We start from the raw sequence: 15,170 nt of genomic DNA on the forward strand, positions 1-15,170 counted from the left end.
ACCCAAGCCACCGGCACACGCCCTAAGCCCTGGCCGCTTTGGCACTTCGGATTTGGCAAGGGGTGGGCAGGCGGGCAGGGGAACGACAGGCCCCCTGAACCAGCAAACGTTTGCAAGTAGGGGTGTGGCCGGGCTCCGCTTCCCATCAGCCTCAGAGGTGGCCGGCACGCACAATGGTCAGAGGCGCCGGGATCCCTCAGCCCAGCAATCCCCAGAAGTCCACCCCCCTAATCTAAATCCTGCTCCTCGGGGAGCTCACCTGCTCTGTCTACACCTGGCTTGGCCTCCTTAACCCCCTTGTCTGAGCCATCTGCAGCCATGCTGATCATTGGGACGGATCCGGCCCTCCCAGCTGGCTCTGTCTGCTTCGCTTGCCAGCATTCACCTAAGCAAGGAAGTATATTTTTTGCCAGTGATGGTCGCCGGGGCTCTTTGGGTTTGCGAGGCGGGAGGCTGTTAGCAGGTGGCGACAGAGGAGCCAACTCACAGAATCATAGATTTGGAAACGCCCCCCAAGGGTCCTCTAGTCCACCCCCCCAAAATAATGCAGGAATCTCAGCTAAAGCATTTGTGGCAGGTGGCCGCCCGACCTCCTAGTTTCTCCACAAGGGGCAACATTGAGAATGAGAGTAGACTGACAGTCGGGGCCACCGAATGAGGGTCTGGTTGCAGTGAGAAGGTTGGCTGAGGACCTACCAAACACGACAGGTCGGTGCCCCCGTTTTACTCTAACCGACCAGCCTCCCCTGTATTTTCCTACCGACCCGGGTTTCGGTTTGGAACCGCCGATCGGTTCTACGGTTCTTACAAGCCGGAGAGGTAACCGCCGAAGAAGAATTTTGGAGGAAAATCAAAACCCACGTCAACAACCAACGGTCTCAGAGCTGTCAAGGTCCATCCACCGCAATCTCCCCAAAAACTTCTTCCGGGACTCGCACACGATGCTTTCCCATTAAGAGCAGGGTTGTCTTGCAGACGGAGCAGATCGCCAAGCCAAGTTTCCGGACGTTTGCCCTCGGATCACAGCTGATTCCCGTCATCCTGGCTCCCCCCCCAAAAAAAACATCATCTTTTTAAACATCAGCAGGGCAGTGTGTGTGTGTTTGTGTGTGAAACTGGGGTTACAGACCCCGGATCTTTCATTGGCACGAGAACCTGGCCGGTGACGTTCCCGGAAGCGATCTTTGATGGTCGCCGAATTCACAAAGGTCCCCAGAACCTCTTGGAAAAGCGCAAGAATGTAGAGTCTCCTTGGTCGATGTTAAATTTCCTTCTCTGGAAGGAGAGTCCGTTGACGGAAATGGTGCTGGTTCGTTCCAAAGAGGGTGTGTGTGTGAAATATCGAAACGCACCCGGTTTCTTTTGTATTCGGTCAAGCGTGAGTCCAATAAACTTTGACCGCAGCGTTTTAAGGTTTTCCCAATTGACTCTGCTTTGGAGCAGGGCTGGCCGGGGCAGTGGGGCAGAAGACGACACCGTCTAATAAATAAATTTTGCATCTGTTCCGTTTACGAAAAAGCAAACAAGAGATGAAACGAGGACTTAGCAGGGCCATTGCTGGGTGTCGCACACCGGCCCCCCGTAGCCGCCACCAACTCTTGCATTATAATATTTCCCCAGTCACTTAAAAAGGAACAAAACTAAACGAAACCTCTGGGAGCGGCGGGAACTGCATGTCTTGTTAATTAAAAATTAAAAAACAAAAAAACCAACCACATTAAACCTAGGAGTTTGTGGAAGAGGCGGAGTCAAGGTGGGAATTATGGGGGGGGGGAGAGAAGGCAGTCCTGATGTGGCTGTGGAGTAGAGGGCCTTACATCACCGAACAGCATTTGCAGCGCTGTTTCTTGGCGTCGAGTTCCTGCTCTGCCTCTTTGGGGTCGGTGCTGTTGGCCGCGGGCGGCTCCCCGGCTTGGTTCTCTTCCTTCTGTGGGGTGGTGGCCGTCGCGCTGCCGTTTGGCGGGGCGTGCTCCTTCCCCCTGCAATCCCCCGCCTTGTTCTCGGCGTCCTCGATCACCACCAGCTCCGCCCGGATGGTGCCCTCGAGACCAAGCACCTTCTTGGTTTCGTCCTCGTCCTCCACGTTCTGGTAGCCCATGAAGATCATGGTGACGGGCTGCTCCTTGCTGGGCTCGGGGCCTTGGCCGGCCGGCATCAGCTTGGGGCTCTCCACGGGCTTCGCCTGCACGCCGGTGATCTCCTTCCTCGGGGTGGGCTTCTGGCTCGGCGGGTTGCTGCGGGGATCCTTGGCTTCGCTCAGGTTCACTTCGTCGGCTTTGTGGATGAGCTCATCCACCTCGGAGGAGCTGAGCTGCTGCAGGCCGTTCTCCAGCGCCCCGTCTTCGCCGCGGACCGCGTGCACCACTGCAAGGAGAGGGACAGAGAGAGAGAAAAAAGGCCTAGTTGAGCCACAGGGGCAGGGTGTGCGATTCATCGCCGGAGTTGGCACACGAAGGCTTTTTACTGTCATTCGTTTTTAAACTTAATGTGCCCTTTTGTCTTAGTATTGTTTTATAGGAGCTTAAAGCTGAAATAAAGTGATTGAATTGAACGAGTGAAATCAGTGGTGATAGATTGGGCTAAAGATTGTGCGGCACAATATTATGGAAAAAGATGGGGAGAGGTTGTGGCGGGGGAAAGGAATGAAGTTTACTGCTTGTACCGCCTTGAGGGGAAATATGATGGAAACGATGTATAACAGCTGTAAAACCCTCAATCATAAGGGTCCCCCTCCTCTGCATATGATACGCATTTCCTTGATGAAAACGTTGTAAGGAAAAGGGGGACATTACAGGATCCAAATCAGAAACTGGGCTATCCTAATGTTCTTAGAGGTCAGGCATAGTGGCTGTGTCTACATGCGCTCTCCGTGGGGCTCCCTTTGAAGGTGACCCAGAAACTGCAACTAACCCAGAATGCGGCAGCTAGACTGCGGACTGGGAGCGGCTGCTGAGACCACATAACACCGGTCCTCAAAGACCTACATTGGCTCCCAGTACGTTTCCGAACACAATTCAAAGTGTTGGTGCTGACCTTGAAAGCCCTAAATGGCCCAGTATCCCTGAAGGAGCGTCTCCACCCCCATCGTTCATCCCGGACGCCGGGGTCCATCTCCTGAGGGCCTTCTGGCGGTTCCCTCCCTGCGAGAAGCGAGGTTACAGGGAACCAGGCAGAGGGCCTTCTCGGTGGTGGCGCCCTCCCGTCAGATGTCAAGGAAATAAACAACTGTCTGACTTTTAGAAGACGTCTGAAGGCAGCCCTGTTTAGGGAAGCTTTTAATGTTTGGTGTTTTGTTGTGTTTTTAATATCCTGTTGGAAGCCGCCCAGAGTGGCTGGGGAAACCCAGCCAGATGGGCGGGGTATAAATTATTATTATTATTATTATTATTATTATTATTATTATTATTATTACCTCTGCAAGGACCATCAGAAGTTGCGATCTTTCCCTCACTTACCTTGGAGTATAAACCCATTGACTTCTCTGGATTCAAAGAACCATAGAACCATACAGTTGGAAGGGAACCCCCAGCGGTCATCTAGTCCAACCCCCTGCAATGCAGGAATATCAACTAAAGCATCCATGACTGGGGGGGGCATCCAACCTCTGCTTAAAAGCCTCCAATGAGGTTTGATTGCCCGGCAAGACTTCCAAGTGCGGGGATGGGGGGAAACTCTGCCCCTCCAGATGTTGACAGGCTCCAACTCCCAGTGGCCAGCATGGCCAATGGTTGCAGACGATGGGAGTCGGAGCCTTGCAACACCCAGAGGCTCGCAGGACCCCCATTTCTGCTTTAACTGCGCTCCAGATATTCAAGAACGCCTCTATTTAAAAGACGTATTCCTGCATATCGGGGTTGGAGGGGAGGCCCCTATCCGTCGCTTGCAGCCGAGCGTAAAACATCAAATATGGTTGGTAACATGGTTGTAATAGTAGAGTCCTTTAAGTTATTGGGCTCTATAATTATTTATAACTTAAATTGGTCAATGAACATCAATAGTATTATTAAAAAGGTCCACCAGAGGCTGTATTTCCTGCGTCAACTAAGGAAATTTAAATTGTCCCAGGAAGTGTTGATCCAATTCTACAGAGGCATCCTTGAAACTGTTCTCTGTAATTCTATAACAGCTTGGTACGGTACAGCCTCCAAGAGAGACAAGAAAAAGCTCCAACGAGCTGTAAGAATTGCAGAAAGGGTAACTGGTGCTAGCTTGCCTTCAATAGAGACAATTTATGCTACCCGAGTGAGGAAGAGAGCAGAGGGAATTGTCGCAGATCCTTTACATCCCGGTCATCATCTGCTTGATTTACTTCCATCTGGACGTCGCTACAGGACTTCATATACAAAATTGGCCAGGCACAAGAATAGTTTTTTCCCTTGTGCCATTAAATTGTTAAATTCGTAGTTGTGTAGCTGAAGGGGAGGTAAAATATGGGTGGGGTTTCTTTGCTTCTTTGTATTGGGAGAAGAACAGTGTCTGTATGTTTACATTGCAATGTAGCCGAAACAAATTCCAAGTATGTTGGAAAATGTACTTGGCCAATAATAAAGGTAAAGGTAAAGGGACCCCTGACCATCAGGTCCAGTCGTGTCCGACTCTGGGGTTGCGGCGCTCATCTCGCTCTATAGGCCAAGGGAGCCGGCGTTTGTCTGCAGACAGTTTCCAGGTCATGTGGCCAGCAGGACTAAGCCGCTTCTGGCGAACCAGAGCAGCGCACGGAAACGCCGTTTACCTTCCCGCTGGAGCGGTCCCTATTTATCTACTTGCACTTTGACGTGCTTTCAAACTGCTAGGTGGGCAGGAGCTGGGACTGAGCAACGGGAGCTCACCCCGTGGCAGGGATTCGAACCGCCGACCTTCTGATCAGCAAGCCCTAGACTCTGTGGTTTAACCCACAGCGCCACCTGGGTCCCTAAAGTATTCCTATTCCTATTCCTATTCCTAAATTGCATGTCGCACGATGCCGAAACGAGACATCGCAAAAAGGAAATCTAATACAGAGTCTCCCTTCTGCCCTGAAAGCAAAAAAAACCACCGTGAATTCCCATCCTCCCTGACCACTGGTTTTGCAAGCTAGGGACGATGAGAGTTGTAGTCAAGGGCAAGTTTCGGAGACTCCGATTTAGGGCCTTGGTATCCGGCCGTCGGAAACAGCGTCCCGGACATCGCCGAAACATCCGGGAGAAATCCAGAAATTTTGGCAACCCATGTTGGAAGTGTAGATTTCACAGGTTTTGCACACACACACACACACACACAAGCTTTGGGCCAAACTGCAAAAAGAAGCTCGACCACTTTGTCCCCCCCCCTCAAAAGGTCGACAACTTTTGTGCCCGGGTTTTCCGCTTTCTGGAACACGGCAACCCCCTATCCAACAGCAACAATGGCGTAAAACTGTAGACTTGGAAGGGCCCCCCAAGGGTCATCCAGCCCAACCCCCCTGGAATGCAGGAATCGCAGGGACTAGCGCCGCGATTAAAACACTTCTCGCATCCTTCCGAGATTTCAGAAGCCCTAATCGGCGGAAGCAGCTCCCGGGGGTGCCTTCTCCTGGCCGTCTTGTGGACTCGGCCGGGCGCGTACCTTTCATCTCGTCCTCGTAAACCTTGACTCCCTGAACCGAGCGGTCCTTGGGCAGCCTGGTAGTGCTGGACAGGACCTTGGTCTCGCCCGTGAGTTTGTCCTTCTCCACCGTAATCTCCACGGAGTACATAGCTGGGAGGCAAACAGGAGAGTGAAGCCCAGCCCTGCCCCCGACTCCCGCTGGGAAGCAAGGCGTGCGTCGCACGAGCGAGGCGTGAGGCCGTGAAGCGGGTGCAAGGGTGGGCAGGTGGCAAGCTCCAAAATGCAAGGGGTGCGGTTAGAAAGCAGCGCTCAGGGTCTCATCTACAGGGCCAAGCGCAGCCTGCAAAAAGCAGCCCTTCCCTACCTCGCGGTGCCCCCCATGGGTTAATTCCCAGGGGCGCCGGTGTGGCTTCACCTGTTGGAGGGGATGGAACAGGACGTCCCTATTTTCAGGGGAGAAACATCGCAGGGAACATCTCTTATGTTGGAAGGTATATAGGCTATCATTTGCAGCCAGCTACTGCCGGAGCGAATTTTGCAAGCTGCATTCGTAGTCCTCTTAATATATAAATGAAGATTGAAAGCACTGTCGCCCACCTTCAGCCTCGCTAACCGCCTGGAGGGGAGGCAGGCAAAGGCAGAAACTTCAGGCCAGCCTGGGAGGTCTGGCATGCAGACCATGGCCCGGGGGGGGGGGTAACAGAAGGGGTAGGAAATGAAATTGGCTGGTTCATCCCTCCCTCCTTCCTTCCTTCCTTCCTTCCTGGGAAGCAGCCTTGCATTCCTGAATTGCCACCAGTTTCAAAGGTCAGAGAAGACCTTCCGCAAGGTCGAAGCGTCCTAAAGACCGCTTAACCCCCCACCCCTCCCCAAAGAGGACTGTTGCCCATTAACCGCAGCAGCAGAGTTGTCACGAGCCGGGGGGGGGGGTTGAATGAACTAAAAAAGCCCTCTCGGCGAGGGGCTCGGCTCGATTGGTTTCCATGCCGCTGGCTGAAATGTCATTTATATAACCGCTGTTCGGCCCAAATGCAATTTGCTTCGTAAAGATCGGGTGTAGCAAAGAACAGAAACAACGTTCTGGCCTTGTGTCGCACGTTTTAGCGCAGGTATTAAGACATATATTTCGGTGCCCAGCTGTTTCGGGGCTGTATCATTATTATTCATCCCCTCCAATGTTTCTCCCATGAAAATAGGGACATCCTATTCCATCCCCTCCAACATTTCTCCCATGAAAATAGGGACGTCCTATTCCATCCCCTCCGTTTCTCCTGTGAAAATCGAGACGTCCTATTCCATCCCCTCCAATATTTCTATGGTGAAAATGGGCTTTTTCCAACCTCAATCCTACTACTCAGAGTAGACACCCAGCATGACGTACTTCGGCTCGTTCATATAAATAGGTCTACTCTAGGTAGGGTACAACTCCACGCCTTGAGTCAGTAAATTCTAGGTGAAATCCGTTCTTCAACTCTTTTATCTATTCAAAACAAAACCATTAAGTTCTGCAATCGCAATTAAAGAATGCAGATCTATTTCTCCGAAGCTGCCAATTAAACCTCGCGTTAGTATATCACCCAGCGCATCTCGTCTCCCGTAATGTCATTTCCTCTAACCTAGAATGTGCTAATGCTTATCTAACTCTCCCCCCTTTCGATTCCGCGGCGAGGCTGAAATAACGCAAATTGATTTTATTTGGAGCTTCCAATCGAGGGTTTGTGCAGCTGGAGCGAAACGGATGCAAATCTGTTTGTTTAATTAATTCATTCTTAAAAACCCAATTATTTCCCGCAATTGGAACAAATGCAAATCTATTTATTCACAAAATTCCCAATTAGATCCTGCGATTAGCACTTCACCGTTTGTTTGTTTATTTGGAGAGAGCGAGAGGAAATATTGCGGACTGACGTTCAAACTGAGGCCATGTTCCATTCTCTCCTTTGGCATGCCAAATGTCACCCCCCCCAAAAAACCCACACCGACGGCAATGAAGAAAAAGCACTCTGCGCTTCCTCAGAGGCACTGTTGCTCACACATTCAGTTCAAGCACAGAGGGAAGAGCTATCTTGCAACATCTGGGCCGGGTGGAATGGGAATTTTTAAGAACTGCAAGACTGGGGCAAATGAAGAACCCTTTTTGGGGGGTTCAGGTGCTTCCCCCCAATTCAGCTGAAAATGCAACAGCTATTTAAATTGCTCCGGTTCCATTTGCTCAGAGCAAGCAGCCGGAAAAGCCTGTAAGATGCGGATAACGGTCCTGATCCGCAACGAGGGTGGAATCATTTTGATTGCAACAGGGGAGAGAGAGATTTGCACGGGGAAGTTTTTAAATGTTTAATGTTTTGTAATGGTTTCGCGTATGCTGGAAACTGCCCAAAGTGGGCCGGGTACAAATAATATAATATAATATTTTATATATATAAAGAAAGAGAGACTAGCCTGGAAGCAAGCAGGAGGGGGAAATTGACGCAGCAATTCTCGAATGCAGGATTCAGTCTTGAGTTTCAGCACGGCGCTCTATAACCCAGGGCCGGATTGAGGTTTGATGCGGCCCTCAGCTCCTGAAGGTAACGGGGCCCTTTATATGTCCAGCTGCCCTTTGTCAACAACAAACTGTCGCTGTTTTTTGTGTGTTGAATATATGCTATATGGTCATTGATGGACCCCATAGGTATCTCAAGCCATTTGCGCATGTGGCCATGCAACCGGTCCATGCAGAATTTAGGCACCCTATATATAGAAAGGAGCAAAGCAGGGATATTTTGGGGGGGCAGGCTAGCAGGCAGGGCCCATGACTTACATCAGAGGAGCCCATACAACACAAAACACTCTTGCTGTGGGTAGGTTTTATTTTATTTGTTTTTTATCTTATATTTTGGAAACGTACACACAGTTGTTGTTGTTCCCTTTAAATTTTGGGGGGTAGTCCCGCAAGAGAGTGGGGCCCTAAGCTAGAGCTTGTTTAGCTTATATGTAAATCTGATACTGGCATAGATAGATAGATAGATAGATAGATAGATCACATCTGGCTGCTCGGACCGGGTTTCTGTCTCCATTTTTTATTGCGAACTGCGGGTGAAACTAAGGAAGCCCAATTAATATATTTATTTACTGAACGATGAAGAGTCGAGCAGATCACTTATGGTCGCTAGATTCTTGATTAAAGTTTTATTTCATAAGAAGAGAAGTAGATCACTTTATGATTTTGATAGCTCAGCTAAACCAAATAACCATTAATGGGAACCAGGACTTACCTGTAAAATTGTAATTTATTTGATAAGAGTTTAAATGGGCGAATGAATTTTAGATGGACGAATGAATTTTACTGAATACAATTGTATTATCCAACTGAAAATTTTGTATATATATATAGAGAGAGAGGTTGTTTTAAATTGGAAAACTGTTTAAACTGTATCGGTTTAAATGTTACATGATGTATTGTTGTTTGGATATGGGCCAATGGCCATAATAAAATTACTACTACTACTAGATAGATGATAGATAGATCCATACATAGATTATATTTTGTACATCCAGGTTTTTTCACCCCTTTAAAAAATTTTTGCGGGGCCCCAAGAGAGTGGGGCCCTAAACTACAGCTTGTTTAGCTTATACGTAAATCTGATACTGGCATAGATGGATAGATAGATAGATAGATAGAGATAGATAGATAGATGATATAGATAGATAGATAGATAGATAGATAGATAGATAGATAGATAGATAGATAGAGATAGATAGATGATATAGATAGATAGATAGATGATAGAGATAGATAGATGATAGATAGATAGATAGATAGATAGATAGATAGATATAGAGAGATACATAGATGATAGAGATAGATAGATGATAGATAGATGATAGATGATAGATAGATAGAGATAGATAGATAGATGATATAGATAGATAGATAGATAGATGATAGATAGATAGATGATAGATAGATGATAGATAGATAGATAGATAGATAGAGATAGATAGATAGATAGATAGATAGATGATATAGATAGATAGATGATAGATAGATGATAGAGATAGATAGATGATAGATAGATAGATAGATAGATGATAGAGATAGATAGATGATAGATAGATAGATAGATAGATAGATAGATAGATGATATAGATAGATAGATGATAGATAGATAGATAGATATAGATAGATAGATATAGAGAGATACATAGATGATAGAGATAGATAGATGATAGATAGATGGATAGATAGATAGATAGATAGATAGAGATACATACCGTATTTTTCGCTCCATAGGACGCTCCGGACCATAGGGCGCACCTCATTTTTAGAGGAGGAAACAAGAAAAAAAATATTTTTCTGGTTTTCCTCCTCTAAAAGCCCTGTTTTGTTTTGTTTTGTTTTGTTTTTTGTTTTGTTTTTGAGGATCAGCTAAAAGTTTTGCAGCTTTTTTTGCAAAGGGAAAAGCCCTGGGGTTTGGGTTTTTTTTGGGGGGGAGGATCAGCTAAAGGTTTTGCTGCTGTTTTTGCAAAGGCAAAAGGCCTTTTTTGAGAATCAGCTAAAAGTTTTGCAGCTTTTTTTGCAAAGGGAAAAGCCCTAGGGGTTTTTTTTGTTTTTGTTTTGAGGATCAGCTAAAGGTTTTGCAGCTTTTTTGCAAAGGGGGAAAAGCAAAGCTCCTTTTGCAAAGGGGGAAAAGCAAAGAGGAAAAGCCCCATTTTTATGGGGTTTAACTCACATTTCTGAAAAATCTTAAGGAAAGGGAGCTATTTCTACTGTTTTCAGACAGATAATCTAATCAGCCAGTCACATGTCCTGGGGAAACAAACAACCTCCCTCTGCAGCACATTCAACAATGGAGGGTGGGGCTGAAAGGGAGCCGGGAACTCTTATCTCTCTCCCGATCTCCTGCTGATCAGCTGCTGAGCGGGTCCTTTCAACACTCCCTTTTCTCTTTGTAAAATAAAAAGCACAATCTGCTTTTGGCCCCTGGGCAATTCAGCTCCAGGGACCACCATTCGCTCCATAAGACGCACAGGTATTTCCCCTTACTTTTTAGGAGGAAAAAAGTGTGTCTTATGGAGCAAAAAATACGGTAGATAGATGATATAGATAGATAGATAGATAGATAGATAGATAGATAGATAGATGATATAGATAGATAGATAGATATATGATAGATAGATAGATGATAGAGATAGATAGATGATAGATAGATGATAGATAGATAGATAGATAGATAGATAGATAGATAGAGATAGATAGATAGATAGATAGATAGATAGATAGATAGATAGATAAATGATATAGATAGATAGATGATAGATAGATAGATAGATAGATAGATGATAGATAGATGATAGAGATAGATAGATGATAGATATAGATAGATAGATAGATAGATAGATAGATAGATAGATAGATAGATAGTTGATAGATGATAGATAGATAGATAGATGATAGATAGATAGATAGATAGATAGATAGATAGATAGATAGATAGATAGATAGATAGATTATATTTTGTACATACAGGTTCCCCCCCCCTTAAATTTTTTTGCAGGGCCCCAAGAGAGTGGGGGCCCTAAGCTAGAGCTTGTTTAGCTTCTACGTAAATCTGGCACTGCTCTAACCCATCAATTAAGCCATGTGGGGGTTCCCTCCCCAAAAGGAGGCAGTTTCCCCGAGATAGTTGGGGGCACCCCACCCGACTCCCGGCGGAAGCAGGCGGAAGCAACATGCCGCTACAGTCAGGCAAGAGGGGCTTGTCGTCGTCCCCCGCCCGCCCCGTTTTTTGGGGGGAGGGGGAGGGCAAGAGCTTAAAGGATTAGTGCGCCCATGAGAGCAAGAAGCCACGATCCGACGACGTACCTGCCTTCATCATCCCATCGCCTTCCATCACTTTTACAGGGCTGTTGGTGGCTCTGTTCTCCACTTGCGGGGCGAGGAGGAGGAGGAGGAGGGTGAAGAGGGGGTTAGAATCGTAGAATCACGGGAACTGTCGAGTCGGAAGGGACCCCCGAGGGTCATCCAGTCCAAACCCCGCCCCCCACGCGAGGCAGCCGTGCCACACGGGGAATCGAACCCGCAACCTCGGCGTCAACAGCACCACGCTCCGACCGACACAGCAGGAACAACGCTCTGCCCCCTGCTCCGACGTTATAGCTCGTTTTCGAAAAAAAACCGAGGTCCAGCCGGGATTTAAAAACGGGGGGTAGAGAACCTCCGCCCCAGTGGCCCTCTTAAGGAAGTCATGGGTTCAAGTCCTGCCCTCTGGATACGTAACCTGAGGAGGTCCTACCCATGACTAACGTACGTATATGTGAGTTTTGTACAATAGACCACATTTGTTTGTTTCAATTAATTTGCACAAGGGTGTAGATGCAAACGAACAAACAATCAACGGTACCTACCTTTGGCCGAGCCTAGAGGAGTCTGTGGAAAAAGAGAGCGGGGAAAAAGAGGAGGGTTAATATAAAAGATATCAAAGTTTAAACATGGTATTTATAACAAATAAAGGCTTGGCATATCTCGCTTTGCATGTCGTGAGTCATATATTAGTTTCTCCTTTTAAGTTGAATTACTGGAAGATATGAACCTTTCCACCATATTCTAATTTTTCGAGTTTTACCTGTGTGTGTGTGTGTGTGTGTGTGTGTGTGTGTGTGTGTATATATATATATATATATATATATATATAAAATTTTAAAAATTCCTTCCCGTAGACCAATTAAGTTTGTTCTTGGTATGAGCTTTCGTGTGCATGCACACTTCTTCAGATATTTTGTTTTGACTATGGCAGACCAACACGGTTACCTACCTGTAACTGGAACTGTGTGTGTGTGTGTGTGTGTGTGTGTGTAATACCTGCCCCCAGCCCACTCTGGGCACCTTCCAAAACTAATAATAATAATAATAATAATAATAATAATAATAATAATAATATTCTTCTCAGGCTGAGAGAGAGGGGGAGAAGGACAGCTTCTTACCTTCGGTGTCCGGGGTGCCTTCTCCTCCTTGCCCACCCCCCGCGTCTCCTCAGCCATGTTCTCTTTGGTGGACGACGCCGAGATCCCGTTCTCAAGTTGCTCCAGCTCCTTCTCCAACCTGGAAGAGGGAAACGGCGTTGGAAGGGAGGGATTTTAAAAATCCGATTTAAATTTTTTAAAATTTAAATCCAATTTAAATAAAAAGCAAAACTGCATCGCAAGGCTTGGACTAGAGGACTCTTGGGGGGGCAGTCATTCTGGACTCCCACCTGTCCATGGAGGCACAGGTTGATTCTGTGTCCAGGGCAGCTCCATCTGGGACGCAGGATGAGACCCTCCCTGCCCGCAGAGTGTCTGGCCAGAGTGGTGCATGCTCTGGTTATCTCCCGCTTGGACTACTGCCATGCGCTCTCCGTGGGGCTGCCTTTGAAGGTGACCCGGAAACTGCAATTAATCCAGAATGCGGCAGCCAGACTGGGGACTGGGAGCGGCTGCAGAGACCACATAACACCGGTCCTGAAAGACCTACATTGGCTCCTAAGATGTTTCCGAGCACAATTCAAAGTGTTGGTGCTGACCTTGAAAGCCCTAAACGGCCCAGTAGACCTGAAGGAGCATCTCCACCCCCATCATCCAGCCCGGACACGGAGGTCCACCTCCGAGGGTCTTCTTTTGGTTCCCTCCCTGCGAGAAGTGAAGCTACAGGGAACCAGGCAGAGGGCCTTCTCGGTGGTGGCGCCCTCCCTTCAGATGTCAAGGAAATAAACAACTATCTGACTTTTAGAAGACACCTGAAGGCAGCCCTGTATAGGAAAATTTTTAATGTTTGATTCTATTTTTAATATTCTGGTTGGGAGCCACCCAGAGTGTCTGGGGAAACCCAGCCAGGTGGGCGGGGTATTATTATTATTATTATTATTATTATTATTATTTAATTCTAAGATTCCACAAACTTTCCTTTCCTCCAAACCGAAAAGCAACTTTTGTAGAGATTCGCTTCTGGCCGCGGCGACCGTCAGGCCCATTTCGCCCCCGTGCAAACTTCGAAAAGTCTCAACAAAGGGATTGTCTCGCACGGGGAGACCTGGGGGCAGGAGGCGAAGAACAGCTACCGGCTGCCTCTTCGGAAAGCAGAGATGGCTTTGTCCATCCGCTGCCTGCCAGGATCCCTTTCTGCGACCCGAGCCAGAGAAGGTGGGAAGAGAACAAGCTCCTTGGAAGGGTACAGTTTCCTCGGTTTGCATAACCCTCTCCAAACCTTTCCCTTCCTTTTGGCCTCCCGAAATGCGGACCGAGTTTAGGCCCTTGCCAAAGGGAGAGGTGGAGCCTGGAACAGAGACACGGACGCCTTGCCAGTGACGCTCTGTTCTCAAGGAGAGGCAGTTTCCCCCAGAGGAGTCTGCTGTACAAAACACATCAATGCAGCGGCCAGGATATCTATGTGGGGCATCTCCTGCGACTTCTGAAGGCAGCAAATGGGTCTCTCTCTCTCTCTCTCTTTCTCTGCCTTCCCTTTGCTTTATAAACTGTGCATCTTGGAATGAACTCATCCGGAATAATAATAATAATAATAATAATAATAATAATAATAATAATAATGGCCATCTAAATGATCCAACTCCCTGTTATAGGAATTCTAAGGTCTTGTATATATAAAATATATATAAAATATTTGGGCCGCTGTATCAACTTGCTTGGCTTTTCCGAAGAGGACGAGTTGGCATTCTCCACCACCAGGCAGAGAAACCCTGGAAGTGCAAACTAATTCAGGCATAGGTAAACGTAAAGGGACCCCTGACCATTAGGTCCAGTCGTGTCCGACTCTGGGGTTGCGGCGCTCATCTCCCTTTACTGGCCGAGGGAGCCGGCGTACAGCTTCCGGGTCATGTGGCCGGCATGGCTGAGCCGCTTCTGGCGAACCAGAGCAGCGCACGGAAACAGCGTTTACCTTCCCGCTGGAGCAGTACCTATTTATCTACTTGCACTTTTGACATGCTTTCAAACTGCTAGGTGGGCAGGAGCAGGGACTGAACAACAGGAGCTCACCCCGTCATGGCGGGGATTCGAACCGCCGACCTTTTGACTTTAGAATTCCTATCACAGCAGTAAGAGCGTTAAGCCCAGAGCTAAAGATTTCGGCACAGCATCCCCAGCTGGGTCTCTGCTTGTCCACGCACGCAGCCGACAACACACCTGAGCTCTTACCTCTGGATGCTTTCTTCGAGTTCCTTGGCCTTCAAATCGTCGTCCTGCATTTGCTTTTTCAAGGCGTCGCCTTCCTCGGCGGTGGACGAAGGGGCTCCTTCCAGCAACCATCTTTCCCTCAGGGTCTTTGACTGGGAGGCAACGCAGAGGCAAAGGAAAGAATCGTAGAGCCGTTGAACTTGGAAGGGACCCCAAGGGGTCACCTGGGTTATTGTTGTTATCATTGCTTTTTTATTTATTTAAAGCTTTATTCAGCGTTACAGTGGAACCTCAGTTGACGAACATCTCCGCCAATGAACGTTTCAGCTTCTGAACACCGAGAACCCGGAAGGAACCGCTTTGGGTTTCGAACGTTTCGAGTTTCCCTTGTTGTTATTGCGGCTTCCGCTTTCGGTTTTCGGATGTTTCGGACTTCCGGAACGGATTACGTTCGAAAA

The 15,170-nt window shown here is 47.7% G+C and overlaps 1 protein-coding gene across 1 annotated transcript in view; it reads right to left on the reverse strand.

Annotated features, from left to right (window-relative positions):
- Positions 1-1,406: 1,406 nt before the first annotated feature.
- The window catches only part of LOC117039416 (paralemmin-1-like), a 42,997-nt gene continuing 29,233 nt past the window's right edge, over positions 1,407-15,170 (reverse strand). Inside the window, exons 4-9 of the mRNA XM_033136516.1 lie at positions 14,734-14,864; positions 12,529-12,646; positions 11,953-11,974; positions 11,411-11,473; positions 5,584-5,715; positions 1,407-2,364 (exon numbers count right to left, since the gene is read on the reverse strand). Of these exons, the coding sequence (XP_032992407.1) occupies positions 1,814-2,364; positions 5,584-5,715; positions 11,411-11,473; positions 11,953-11,974; positions 12,529-12,646; positions 14,734-14,864 (1,017 nt within the window). The 3' untranslated portion in view covers positions 1,407-1,813. The remainder of the gene's footprint in view (positions 2,365-5,583; positions 5,716-11,410; positions 11,474-11,952; positions 11,975-12,528; positions 12,647-14,733; positions 14,865-15,170) is intronic.

Source organism: Lacerta agilis, chromosome 18 (assembly GCF_009819535.1).
Source record: "Lacerta agilis isolate rLacAgi1 chromosome 18, rLacAgi1.pri, whole genome shotgun sequence".
Classification (NCBI taxonomy): Eukaryota; Metazoa; Chordata; class Lepidosauria; order Squamata; family Lacertidae; genus Lacerta; species Lacerta agilis.